The sequence below is a fragment of the Lolium perenne genome, chromosome 4, assembly GCF_019359855.2.
Source record: "Lolium perenne isolate Kyuss_39 chromosome 4, Kyuss_2.0, whole genome shotgun sequence".
Classification (NCBI taxonomy): Eukaryota; Viridiplantae; Streptophyta; class Magnoliopsida; order Poales; family Poaceae; genus Lolium; species Lolium perenne.
Window position 1 is genome coordinate 210,242,007 of NC_067247.2, and position 14,431 is coordinate 210,256,437.

Genomic DNA, 14,431 nt, shown 5'->3' on the forward strand with positions numbered 1-14,431 from the left:
GGGATTCGTAGCAGTGGTATGAAAGTGGGGGCGGCAGCACATGTGAAGTTCAGAGTCCTACCTTTCAGGGTGAAAACTCAAGGTCTGGCTTCAGGGTGAAAACCTAAGATCTTTTATCGGACGACAACGGCGCTGGTGCACTGTTCCCTTCTTGGAGGCGTCGCTTTTGGAAAGTTTGTATTTTATGTGGTCTTGGTGGTGGATGTATTGTTGTTGCTAGGCCTGGGATACTGTAGCAGGATTTTTATTTCGTAGTTTTTTTTTCTCTTTTTTGGCTATGTGCATCCGTACTGCCATTAGGGTGTTGCGTTGTTGCAGAGGCTAGGTGTAATTGGTATCTTTTGATATTAATTTATTCCTTTTATCAAAAAAAAAAAAATACACGGCCAACAAGCCACGACTCGAGTCCTAAACTGACTCTTGAATTTTAATACGACTAGGGCAGATTATTTCTAACAGTCACACGATGGCAGAGTTAGCATTCTGCTAATTCGGCCAGATTGACAATAAGCAGCAAAAAGAATCTTGATTTATACAAAAATGACAGCAGATGTGATGGGTAATATGTGCAGTGACTATTCCAGCTATCTGTTAGGCCAGCTGATTGCTGAAAGTACATCACTATGTTTAATCACCATTTTTTTTCAGTGAACTGTTCAGGAGTTGGAACTCTGAACTCCAAACCAAAACCAAAAACATATTTCTAATGTCCTGTGGTTTCTGTAGAGTACACAGGTGCCACTGAGATGAATGGGAGCGATCCATGGTGACCGCTGGTTGAGAATTTTGAGTCTCCTAGGTCAGATCATCCTCGGCATCTGAAAATTCACCCTTGGCATCAGATAATTCACCTTTGGCCGCGTTCACCTCCTGGCGGGAGAATTCCCACAGTAGTTGTTCGATTCCAAGCTTCCTCAGCTCATGTGTACCTTGCTCAACTGTAACAAAATGTATTTCAAGAGTGGGAAAAACGGAATGCACATTGGAAGAAATGTATGGCTTAATTATGCTAAGTCATGTATTCACATTTGGAACGGCGCAATTTGTGCCAGTCTGCATGTTTTGTACCAAATGAACAAACAAAATTTGCTTAAGTCGGCAATGTATAACCAGTTAAGCACATACCATCTACAGCATCATGTGAAGTTGGTTGCTGCTCATGTCGATCGATCCACATCTGCAACCGTTCCTCCGCGATATCTTCTTCGACATTATGGGTTTTAGCCCTTCTCCAGAAATAGATGAGCCAAGCCTGAGTAATACCAAAGCGAAGGGTCACCTCAATGGGATAAGAAATACATCATATACTTATGAATAAAAAAATATGCCTTATATTATTAAACGGAGGGTACATAATTCAATAGATACCTGCTTGAACAATACATCTTCCTCTTCCTCCTTGCTTAGGTCTGCAAAACCAGAATTAAGTTAGGCAAATGATAAGAAAATTGTGAAATGTACCATATGAAAATAATAACATAGCTTTGTGCAATCGGTAACTACTGAAAAAATAGTAAAATCATGTAGCTAACTATATCTAGACAGAAGAAAATAAAGATAAAGATGATTGTACCAAATGCTTCAATGAATTTTTCATCACCGGATGATTTAATATCTGCAATAAAAAAATAGACATGTGTTAGCCTCTCTGATGAGCACCGAAGAAATTAAGATAAACTAATGCACAATAATTAAAGAATTAAACCTAAAATATTTATAATTAAAATTTAAGTAATTACATAGTCAATAACAAGAAGAAAAATCAACTGCAACTAAGAGACCTGGATCTGATAGCTCCGCGACATTAGGACGATGGAGTTGAGCAAGAGCAATAAGCACAGCATCCTCAACCTTATAATAAGGAACAAACAGTGTCAGAGTTCGGAACAGCGAACACGAAATAGGAATATCGGCTTCCAATGAAATAACATAAGCACCTTTAAAAGGGCAAGCTCTTTAAGTCCTTTATCAACAGCAAGCATTGTTTCTATGTTGCCTTCTCCTGCCGTGACATTCAAATCATGAACAAGCATGTCTGTTTCTTCCAAACCAGTATTCCCTGTTACAGTTTTACAGAATATAACAGGGAACAGTTAGATATTTAATACTTCAAAGTTTGAACAGTCAGAAGATCGATAACTTGCCGCTATGATGAGATCCATTCTTAGCTCTACGTCCAGCAGATGTCACATACTCAAGGGGAAGAGGAGCAAACGAAGACCAGTATTCATATTTTGACATAGAGATGTCTGGATAGATGCCTGAAGAATTACAAGATTCAACTTTGAATTTGCAGAAATAGATTGGAAAGTTAAAAATTGGGAGTGAAGTTACTGTTTTCTGATGAGAGTTAAGAAACACAGAAAAGAGCACCAAAATTATGTGAACACTCGTATTTCAAATCCCCGTATGTCACTTTACCAGCATTGAATTTAAGGAACTAATTGCATAGAGAATATCCCTCCTTCGGAATCTTTGTCTTTATTCAACAATAATTGGTAAGGCCCTAACGATAACTTACCATATTGAACTGCCAAGCCCCAGTAACGGGCAAGCCAACATCTCTTCATAACAACTTCTTCCTACACATCACGCACTTTAAATTAGTATGTTCACAAAAAAACATGGATCTCTCTGCAAGTTTGCATCTTTTGATTGAAAGGCAAAGGAAAGTAACCATTTCTTCTTTGCTCAGAATCATCCTGTGTGTCATTGTGCGCAAGGCTTTCATTTCAGATTCGGCTTCATTGAGTTTCCGCTCAGCAACTGATGCCTTTTCACTTGCAGACTAGAAGAGAGAACAATAATTGACCAAATATCTTTGTTAAAAAAACAAATTGACAAAAATTGGTACTACTTTTGTTAGTAGGTTTATTATACTTTACCTGGAGTTGTTGTTTTAGAGTGGCGATTTCCTCACTTTTATCATTCTTGGATATAAGCGCTTTCCTTATTTCTTGCTGTTTTTATTTTATGAAATCACATGTATCAATATCATGTTCATGCATAACATCCAGCAGGCAAACAGTAGCAATATGACTAACAAAAATAGTGTATTTCTATGCTCCAACTGAAGTGCATGCAGGTGCGTATACATGTACATTGCATTAATGTAGCGAAAATTACCATGTCAGTTTGTCCAGTGAAAATATGACCGTGGTGCACTATTCATCACAGTTGGACTATCGATGCCAATGTTATTTAACAACTTCCCAAAAATACCAATGGACTATTCAGTAGAAAAAACATGTAACTATGCAAAACCCCATTCAAATAAACTATGCAAAGCAAAGACTGTACCTCCTTTCTCACTAGCATCTCCTCTCTCCTGCATTAAAGTCAGAAATCGTCAAAAATGTGGCAGGTGAGCTAACATGCAAGAGGACCCAATTATACTCATGGTTACCTTTTCATAAGCTTGACTTCCATAGATAACCCATCACCAAGATTAGCAACCTGAACATATTAACAAAAAAAACTGTGATCGATATGACATGTGATTGTCATTATCTACTTGCACTGGTAATATTAGTTTATTACTTTTCATACACCAAGTCAGCTAACCAGTTCCACGACCAAATGAACCCCTTGAAATGTACATATGAAGTTAAGTTTAATCTTGAAAAAGATGAAACAAACCAAGCTTAAGGGTGAGAAGCACTAAGTTTATTCATACTAGGATGTAGCCCATCCCATGGCCAAGACTCCCTCAAGACCAACAAGTCCCCCAAGTGGACCAAATGACTCGAGCTAAAGCCAAAGCTCTCCAACAAGAGGTGAACTCCCTCCTATCTACATGTGACTTTGATACCCCATTGGATGGTATACTTTATTCTGATACCCTATGTGTCATCAGGTACAACCCTCAAGGACTACCACCATGGCATGGAGCCAAGGATCCGAGACCGGAAGTATGGACAAAAGAGAAGATGATCTGAAACTCTAGGAGCCGGTACTACCACCCCCGAGCCCGGTACTACCGGTCATGGTCGTCGCGACGCCTCCGGACGCCTCCCAGGAAGACCCTGGAGCGGTACTATTGCCTGAGCTACTGTCCGACATCGGCAGCGGTACTACCGCCCCAGGTAGTAGCCAGGTACCGCCTGAGGGTGGCAAGCACGCAGAACATGGATAGGTACCTCAACCGGTACGAAGTCAACGCCAATATAGCCTAAGCAGTACTGCCACCAGCTACCTTTTCGTTGCTGGCCAATATAAGGACCCCTGCCCCCATTTGTAAACCCTAGAATTGATGATGAATTAGGTCTGGCCTACGCCTCTACCTCCTATGTGGGAAAACCCCCTCATAACTAATACTTGTGAGTTGTATCAAGGCTCATCCCTATCAAAGATCTTTCCTCTTTGGTGAACTTTACCTTGGTTGATCTCTTGTTTGCAATTCTACCTTTTGGGTCTTTCGCTTGTAACTCTATCAACTTTTGGTCTCTTTACCATTCTAGGATTCTAACTTTGGTTTGGCAATCTCCTTTTGGGATTTTTACCGAAAGGTCTCGTCTCGCAAACTCTATCTAGTTAGTGTTTCTGACAATGAGAACAACTGGAATTGCGTGTGTGCTTTGTATCCGATCCTCTTTCCGTGTTTTTCGTGTTCATCCACCTCACCCACGAATTCCCCCACTTTGAGGTAAATCCGCGAGATCGGGCCACCCCACATGGTTTAGCCCACATCACTATATAATCATATATGTACAGAATTAGAAAATATAATCTTGGTAGGGTCATGGTGCATGTAAGAATAAGTAAACAACTTACTTGCTTCTCAAGCTCCTTTGTTCGTGCATCAGATTGTCTGAATTTCTCTTCTGCGAGTCCAAGCTAAATTTGGGAAAACAACTGTATTATCACTAGTGCCGTACACAAGGAAGACACTTCCTCTTCACCTATTTCATTGAATTGATCACAGCACATGCAAGAGTTGTAACACACCTTTTCCAAAAGATTCACATTTTCATCTTTGAGCATCTCAACCTGAAAAAGAGAAGTAACCACAATCTGATGTAAGCCTCATTCGGATTAAGTTACTCTGTTATTATTCACGAACATTTCATTATATAAACAATAGTGTCCAACTCATAGTGTGAGCTGAAAACAACGAAGTTGAGGGAGAACCTCTTCTGTTAGTGTTGAACTGTCATGTGAGTCCCTTGATCTTGCGGACTGCGCAAAAGTAGGATCTGGATAGATTGTCCTACAAAGTATTCCAATATAAATTTATTAACCTTGATTACAGCAATATGTTGTCAATTTATATATACAAGTATACTTGACTATAACTTTGTTACAGATGAACGATCTTGACATAGTGAACATTATTCTGACAATAACAGCCATATGTAATTATTCCGACAATAGCAACAATATGTAAGAGTACTTTGGGTGAGGCATGTTGTGTAACATTTCAATGCAATAAAAGAGATGCAGGGGCTGTGGTGGTCACAACAACATAAATTCGACGCACACAGTATGCTCGTGCTTAAAACATCAAAGATACATAAACATGTACTATTTTTCGAGCCAATTTGGTAGACAATATGGTGGTATCAGATAACGTTTTTACAGTGTCACATTTTACTCTCCCGTACAAGGTTGCTACAATCAATACCGCAAATAAATTAGTAGAAGAAGAAAATAAATTGTAAGACACTAAAATGCCAAGAAAATAAAATTATCTCAAAAAATATATTCACTTACCTTCTTTCCCTAGGTGTCCCATTGGGCACCTCCACAGCTTGTAGAGGCCTCACATTAGCCCCAACAGGTGGTGCAAAACTCGACCTTCCTGCTGATTGTGGGCGGTTTGCTGCACCTGTGTCCACACCGTTCCGACCTAACTAGGTAAACAAGGAAAAATATAATAAGTCAGCCATTTCATAGAACTGAAAACAGGAAAAAACACCATTCTTCATTTCTTCAATTATGGTAACCATATTATCATGCACATGCATCAACACTTAATATATTTTGAAGACATTAGAAACTCAGACCAACTTTGTTACTGATTTTCTTTTTCACCATTCAGCATGAAGCACAACAAGCTTTAATTGTACCAACAAGAAGCATCAAATAGCGCAACACCATGAAAATATAACTGACTAACTACAGTACCTGTTATCGAGAACCAAAAACATTAGGCAATGAACAGTATATCTGCACAGCAATCCGTTAACCAGACACCACTTAGATTCCAATGCACTTTGTCCACTTTTAACAATAAATGTTCCATTACCTGATGGTGCCGCACTAGAATAAAATCGCCCTAGTTGTTTTGTTTTATGAAGGAAATGGAAAATATGTTAGTTTCAGAACCAGCAGACGGAGCAGAAGTGCAGAACACATTTTAACCAAATTTGAGCAGAATGATTCATACTAGATTCTAATCCGAAGAAATTGCTTAGATTAACGAAAGAAAGCTATAATCGTTGACATTACTTATGGCCGGCGAGTTGCTCCTGCTGCGGCTTCCGGTGACTATTGCCTCCAGCGGCTTTGGCAACGCATGGTTGACATTACTTATGGCCGGTGAGTTGCTCCTGCTGTGGCTTCCGGTGACTGTTGCCTCCAGCGGCTTTGGCAATGCATCGTTGACATTAATTATGGCCGGTGAGTTGCTCCTGCTACTGCCTCCGGTGACTACTGCCTCCAGCGGCTTTGGAGGCGCCATCGCCTCCTCCCCTCCATCCTCGCTCCCTTGGCTGCTAGGCCAGCTCTCCACTTGGGCCTCCACCTCCACCGCCGTCTCAGCTACATTCGCATTTACAACGTCCTCCGCACTGCTCCCCCGCCTTGACCGTCGGCTCGATGGCCTCGCAGCTAGCGCCTCCTTCTCCGGTGTCGCTTCCACGCGCCTATTCGCGCTAGAACTCCGTCCTCCGCGGGCCAGCTGCTGCAGTGGTGTCACCTCCTCCACCGCCGACGGAACGACGGGCTTCACCTCGGCGACCCGCGCGGGAGGCGCGCTGACGCGGGCGCTCTCCCTCCGCATGCCCCGCGGGTCTCTCAGATGCACCGGGGCATCCACCTCTTCCTCCTCGCCGCGTGATCCTCCGTGCGCACTATCAGGTCGCGCCCTCCAAGGGCCGCCGCGCCGCGATCGCGCGTCGTCCACGTGGCCGATGTCCTCGGTTACGCTTCCCTCACGCCGCAAGCGCGCGGGGAGCTCGTCCCTTTCGCCCGCGCCGCGTTGCCGCGGGGCCGCCGGAGGCGTCGCGTTTCGGCGGTAGCGCTGGAGGGTGGGGAGCGGGGCTTCGAGGATGATGCTGAACTCGCCGGCGGCGCCCGCGTGGGCGAGCATCACCTCCTCCATGCGCGCCATCGCCTCCCGAGCCGCTGCTGCGCGCCGGGGATCCGACGCTGCAGCGGGGGGTCCTGGCCTCCTCGCAGGGCCGCCGCGCCGGGCCGCGTCCATTGGCGTTAGTTTGGTCGACGCTGCAGCTTTGACTTTAGTTTGACCTTTTCTCTCCCGTCTGTCTCGCGTCTGGGTTGGAGGCTTGGAGCCGAAGGGGAAGCTGGAATTTTGCAGGAAGGCGTGCGACTCATTTGCACTTCACTTTGAGTAAATTTCGAAGCAAGCCTCCACGAAAGCCTACAACTACTTTCTTTATCTCTACTACTTTGAAGTACTTCCTACGTCCATTAATAGATGTCGGAAGGTTCGTCTAAATTCAGATGTATCTATGTACTAAAAAGTGTCTAGATACATTCGAATTTAGGTAAACTTTGAACATCTAAAAATAGACAGAGATAATAATAATAATACTTAAAAAGAACGAACGCGTTCCCCCTTCTCCCCCAGTTTGGTCGTCCCTTCGTCGCCCACCCGCCTGGGCCAGGCATCAACATGGGCCGCCCGACTGGTGGCCCACCTGAAGCGACCAGAATTCTTGTCGTCGCCCGACCTGATTTTCCGTTCGCGCGAATGAGAGGATGTAGGGTTCCGTCGCCACTGTCTCCACCCCTTGCTCCGGCCGTCCCTGGCGATCAGGCGAGAAGGAGCTTGTCCCGGTCCAGTAGAGATGCGAGGCCAGCCTCATCCGCGCTCTAATGCACGCACTCAAGGACCCCCACCCCCGCCCCCATCCTTCTCATTCGGGTTGCCATGCCCAGCGCCACTTCCTCCTCCAACGCCATACATCGACTCCATGATCGAGTACGCTGCAATCCACGCGCCTCTAGATCCCACAATCCCTGGCCTGTAGCGGCCGACATGGATCCCAAGCCCCTACCCAATGTTCGTGTTTTCTCTTCTTTTTTATGTAGTACATAATATCTCGATTTGGTTATCTAATTTATGTGTGGATGGTGCAGACCAACTAACGGCCACGCTGCGGAGGGAAGTGGTTGACTCCAAGGATGACATGAGGATGTGTGAGTCCTGCCGATTCTACATGCATTACGTGGGTATGCTGTTGTAACTGTAAGTTGCCACTGTGACTGGGAGGCGCCTCCCTGCACCAGCACCTCATCGCCGACGTGCTCGAGGACCTCCCCTCCACCTCAAGGCCCCCTATTGTTTGAAACTTGCTATTTGTTTTGTGTACTAGCACTGATGCATTCATCACCATGGTGGGCTCCCTCGTGTGCTTTTGTCTCCCTTGTCGTGATTTTATTAGGATTCCAAGATTTTCCTTGATGACCTCTGGTTTCTTGTTCTTCTGCGTATTACACTGACCGGTACTAGATTTTGAGGCTTTCTTAATTCTCGTGTTTGGCCTAAATGATTGGAGATTTACATCACGACTTGAACAGAAGCACCAAGCGGGAATATTTGGCTATGGATATTTGAAGCTGCACACTCCCATTGGCTGAAACTTATAGGTAGGCAATGGTTGCTCATCTGTTGTGTACTTGTGTTGTACATTCGCAGTAACGACTAAACGTGGAGGACCGATATCCCAGTTGTTAGATCATTGTTTGTCCAGATACAACTCTATGAAAGAGTTACTTTACCCATATGTTGTTTTGACGAAATGTGAGATCATTATGTTCGCAATTCTCGAGTTGCATATGTTCACGTTCATGCCTGAATCATGTTAAAGGGCATACAGTCAGTTCTGATATTGCAGACAAATCGTATTTCAATATCTTTTCTTTAATTCGAACAAAACCAATTCGGGACTATGCAGCTATTGGTCCACTGTTTGGAGATTATTGAACTTGTCATAGTATTGAGCACGATGGTAACCAATGCTTGTACATCCTTGATGGAGTATTTAGGTCTATCCAACTATCAATCATGTGTTGGATCTCTGCAGATGGCTTGGTGGTAATAGACTAAAGACAAAAATTGACCTAGATACTTTTGAAGTAATCCACGTCTCTGGGAGATTCTAAAGGACCTACCCATGAATCAAGTCTACAGATTGTCCTTAGGTACAAATGTCGACCTAGGGATGATGACCTAGGGATGGTAGAGGTGGTGAAGATTAAGAAGCTCATGCCCAAGCTGAGCTTCGTGCTACGTAATAACTATTTTGTGCTTTAACATATACTACTCATGCGGTGGAGTAGGATGACGGTGGGGAAAGTTATTGGCATGTTGGAAAGTGTCGTCAACATTTACCTCCTCCAAGTAATATGTGTATACAGATGTGGACCTCAGGATACTATGAGGCATACATAGTGGGAGCATTAAGATGTGGACCTTAGTTTGTAGATTTGAGATTGGATTTCTCTTACATTGCCTACTCCAGGAAGTAGTAGGTGTTTGAAGTGTTGTGGCTGCCTTAAAAAAAATCATTGTATTTGTACGATTGTGTAGTTGAGCTTGTGACAAAGTGTTTCGTACACAGATTTTGGACTAAGCAAACACACAATTTTGTCAATCACATAAGTGTAAAACCCTCAATTGTGTGACATAGATTTTTGTCTTTTGATCTTGCTCAATTGTATATAGTTAGAGATATCAATTTTGCGAAAAGAAATAAGCAATTGCGTCTTGTTCCGATTTGCCTACGAGGCTTTAAAAAATACGCGAACAAGGTCTGGTGTTTTGTTCCACAAATATTTAACTTCTTGCATGCGATCTGATAGGTATTTTTCTGTTCTCAAATGTACTACATGATTTTATTTATAGAAAACCAAACTAGCATATTCTTGTGTAATTGTTTTAGAGGGGAGAAAATGAAACTTGATCCACATAAGAACATCGACGTCAAGAGAAACCATGCAGAAAGAGAGAAGGATGATAGCGATCGTAGCCAGGTAGAAAAGCAAATGTTCAGCATGATATACTTGAAAATCAAGTTCCACTGAGATCACTCTTAATGTGTGTTTGCCATATATAGCAATAATTTTATGGTTTTTCTAGATAATTTTTGATTACCCGTGACGATGGATGGGCATTTAACTATTTGAATACAACCACCGTTTTTTCAACTCCATGCCAAACCAAACAGCACAACCTGAAGAAACACTTTTCAGAATCCATGGTTAAGTTTTGTAACTTTTTTAGAATTGTTTACCCGTGCGTTGGCATTTATATAAAATATAAAGGTCGTGAAAACATTTTATTGTTGATAATTATATTGTGCATATCTACATAACATGTTAGGATATTGTCTTTTCTTTCACTTTGCGAAGTGGTGCTGATGTTGAAATGATGTTTCATAAGATATCTTTTCATGTTGAAATGGTGATTAATAAGATATCTTTTGCTCCACATACCATGGGGAAATTTATGTACATTATAATATAACTGATTTGTTTTAAATTTCTTAGTGAGTTGTAAATTATATATGTTCATTGAGAAATAATATTTTAGTACCCGTGACAACGCACGGGCATTCGTACTAGTTTTTTCTTTATTTATAAATGTAGGTGAAAAGAGCTGGATGAACTATCAGCGTAGCCGCGTAGGCACGTTTGTTAACGGGACGACCTGCTCAGTGTATTTCCACTTGGTCAAATAAGATATTTGTATGCTTAGCCCTACCCCACCCCTAATAATTTTTTTGAAAACAATAGTAAACAAATTCAAAAAATCTGAAATTTTATACAATGAACATGAACAAATGTTCTAACAGCACACCAAAAATCTCCAAGAGATGACGTACTTAGTGGTTTGTGCAAAATACTGTCGTATGTGAAAAAAGACAATTATTTGCACGTACCATTAAGTATGTTTTTTTTGCTTTTTTGAATTTGTTTGCTATTTTTTCGATTTTTTAATTCAACCAGGAGCATATGAGTTCGGGTTCAGAACTGGGTTTTTTTCTTAAATTTGACTTCAAAATTATTTGTTTGAAGAAGATCGAATGGATTCAGACAAGGTCGCCCCCTCTCTCCCGCTACGGTAGAGGGAGTAGAGATTGTTGAAGCCTCCCGAGATTCCACCAAGTTCTCCAGGGGATCAGGGATTTCTCACCCTCCGGCGGCCACTGCGACAGCGGGAGGACCAGGCCCAACTGCCCGACGCATAGTGTCTGGGATGTTCGCGGAGACGCAAACCTGGTCCAAATATGCGTCCAGTTTGCATCTCGGCGAACACGCCGAGTGACCACCGAAACTCATGTAGGACCAGCGCGTCAGTGGCAGGGACGCCGCTAACATTCCCGCTAGTGGCCATTCCCAGCGCGAAAAATCAAAGTATACCGGCGCCAATAGTCCAGGCCATAGCCATGGACGTCCTCGTCGCCATAGCCACCATGGATTCCGAGGGACCCCTCGCAGCCGCCGCCCCGGACTCCCCATAGCCACCACCATAGCTCCAATGGAGGCCGCATCACCGGCCGAATCAAAGTGTGCCACCAAGCCGAGAAGCTAAGCCGAAAGCGGCAAAGAAGGTGTTGTCCAAGGAGGAGAAAGGCGTCGAGACCGCGAAGCGTCACGGCCGGCGCAAGAATCTGAAGGAGAGGAATGCAGTGGCCGCCACCGCCCATCACGTGGAGGACAATGCCCACATCGCGTGGCTGATGCAGCTAAAAGCCGGCGCGCAAGTAGGCCTCCATACGAGCCTAGCGGAGACAATGCTCCTAGTCAAGCAAGAGAGAATCGTCGGCGTCGCTCCCCCGACCTCGTCGGTGAGCTCGGTAAGTTTCCAGCTGCATCCTGGAACGCATGCACCCTCGCAGGTCCACACGGCATCGTGGTTCGCCTCCGACGCCGGTGCACTTCTACGGGTCGCCGGTTCCCGACTTAAACCGGACGCCGAGGAGCGGTGACTCGTGCCCAAGCGCGACAGAGAAGACGCATCAGGTCCCACAGGAGACGCCTTATCTGTTGCATCATTGTCAAGCACCATGGCCTCTTTTTGGATTATATTTGTTGTTCTGGCCATGTTGTGCCCCTTTTTAGACTCCATTTTGTATCGTTACCATGTGAAAAATGTGACGAACTTATTTGAGACCTTAATTTGAGCCAATATGATGGCCATTTCTTCGCGTAATTTGATTGTTTCAGCTGTTTTTGGATATTTCTGAAAAATAAATGATCCACCCAAAATACGTCGGGTCGCTGGAGCCATCCAACACAAAATGCATGGCCATTTTCGCGTTAGCAAGTCGATACAAACGGATACGCGCGGATATTTTAAACGTCCGAAATTAGTTGGCATGTTGGAGATGCCCTTGTTGCTTGTCCCCGCGTTGGGTTGCGTCATTTCCCCAGCTTTGGTCGGCGGATCATTGCCTCTTAAACAAAGCTAAAAGGTCAGAGTGTAAGAGGACAGGCATTAATTAGGCGGGTTGACTATGAACGCACACGCAGAGGCCGTCCACCAAACCACCTAGGGATTCCCACTAATTAGCTTTTCGATTCCCTAAGCTAGTTGCTAAGTCCTGGCTAATTATATTTTCCGGTATACTGCCGCCGGTGTAGATCAAGCTCCAATTTCGCCGGCCAAAATGCAATCGTTCAGCAGGGATCGAGTTGCCTATCCTCTCACCCCTCACATAGTAGGAGTGAGTCGAGTAACCAGTAACTGTTTCCATTTCTTGGTCAATATAAATACGAGCCTTTTGTGCGAAAAGTCTCTTTGGCATATGAGCTCCAGTGATCCTAGTATTTAAAAAACATATTTCTATAATTTTAAAAAATCAGAAATTAAATGCATACATATTTATAAACATTCTGAAAGTATGCTGTAAATTTCGGATGAAAATATTTTGTATTTTGAGCCATACGAAAATGACAAATTTCTGACAAAAATCTAAAGTTTCCATCCCTACAAATTTGTTATTTTTCCTGAGCTCAAAATACAAGGCAATTTTTACCAAAAATTTACACGAGTATTCTGAACATATGTATGTATTTGTGAAATAAAATTTATAATTTTCTGAAACACGTAACTATAATTTTTAAATATTACAAAAATCAGGAGCAATGGCACCAAATCTGCTCGACTGCTCTCCCTTTTGTGTCATTCTTTCGACAAAGACGGCACATACTTAGACTACAAATTTCAAGTGCACGCAGCACGCTAACACGGTTCGAGTGATCGAGCTGCCTACAACTCTGTCATAAGGAAGATCCCGAGCGCACAAGACAAGCATGTGTTTAAATTTCGCTTATTTTCCTTTAGCGAAGAAATTGGTTACATTCCGCGTAGTACTGTACTATTACCACCAAATTAACTCGATAAAATTGAAACACATGCTAGTATTACGATACTGTACCATGGCTGGAAAAGATATTGAAGTGATTAGCAGTAAACGCATACCTTGGGCAACGCGAAACCGAAGTACTTGTCCTTGACGACGCCGCCGGCGCTCCGGCCGCCGTACCCGTGCAAGGGGCTGCGGCCACCGTCGTGCCGCCCGTTAGTAGCTCCGCCGGCCACCTGATCTCCGACGTCGTCTCCGTACCCGTTCTCGTAGTCGTCCTCCTCCGCGGCGGCGACCCGCGTGCCCGGGCGCGCCATGACATGCGCCAGCGCGGCCGCGGCTCGAGCCTTGGACCGCGCGGCCAGCGGGTGCACTGGCGACGGCTCGGGATGAACGAGGGGGTGTGCCGGGGACGCTGGAGCGGAGTAGATCCCCGCCCCCGAGCGCCGGCGGCCGTACGTCGGGCTCCCTGTCCGCCGCCAGTCCATCACTACCTGCCGCGTGCGTCGGCTTACGGAAGGGAGAGTGTCTTTTGTGTGTACGAGAAACGGAGAGAATACTCGAAGAGAAGTATGGTTAAGCATAAGAGAGATGTGAAGTATGGTAGCGTCAGATCTGGAAAGCATAAACAAGTCCAAGCCTCAAAGGCGTATAACAGTGGCCTTGCTCAAGCGTTTGCCAAGGCAACCCAGATTTTCCGGTAAACGACGCTATGGACAGACAAAGTGATAGGGATTTGGTGCACATGGCAGCAGTGCTCCCTCCATTTTTAGATTTTTAATTTTTTTATTAAAATCTTACATTCTGTTTGTTCAAAAATTATGACGCTAAAAATGGGAAAACCCTGACCTTCCCTCGGGGGAATAGCGTTC

General features: G+C 44.1%; 1 protein-coding gene across 4 annotated transcripts; it reads right to left on the minus strand.

Annotated features, from left to right (window-relative positions):
- Positions 1–507: 507 nt before the first annotated feature.
- On the minus strand, positions 508–14,193 carry LOC127295073 (uncharacterized). 4 transcript variants are annotated; one of them, XM_051324983.2, is made up of 18 exons: positions 6,451–7,559; positions 6,248–6,277; positions 5,713–5,848; positions 5,131–5,209; positions 4,948–4,989; positions 4,774–4,836; positions 3,407–3,456; positions 3,301–3,328; positions 2,886–2,960; positions 2,678–2,788; positions 2,522–2,582; positions 2,145–2,261; positions 1,938–2,059; positions 1,782–1,851; positions 1,574–1,615; positions 1,369–1,409; positions 1,126–1,252; positions 508–938 (listed from the first exon to the last, which is right to left on the minus strand). In XM_051324983.2, the coding sequence occupies exons 1-18, from the start codon at positions 7,424–7,426 to the stop codon at positions 796–798; spliced, it is 2,313 nt and encodes a 770-aa protein (XP_051180943.1). In that variant the 5' UTR covers positions 7,427–7,559; the 3' UTR covers positions 508–795. The 4 variants fall into 4 exon arrangements, with proteins under 4 accessions (XP_051180943.1, XP_051180947.1, XP_051180945.1 ...); XM_051324987.2 differs by lacking the exons at positions 6,248–6,277; positions 6,451–7,559 and adding an exon at positions 13,676–14,193 and having other exon boundaries at positions 5,713–5,852; XM_051324985.2 differs by lacking the exon at positions 2,886–2,960 and having other exon boundaries at positions 6,451–7,562.
- Positions 14,194–14,431: the final 238 nt, after the last annotated feature.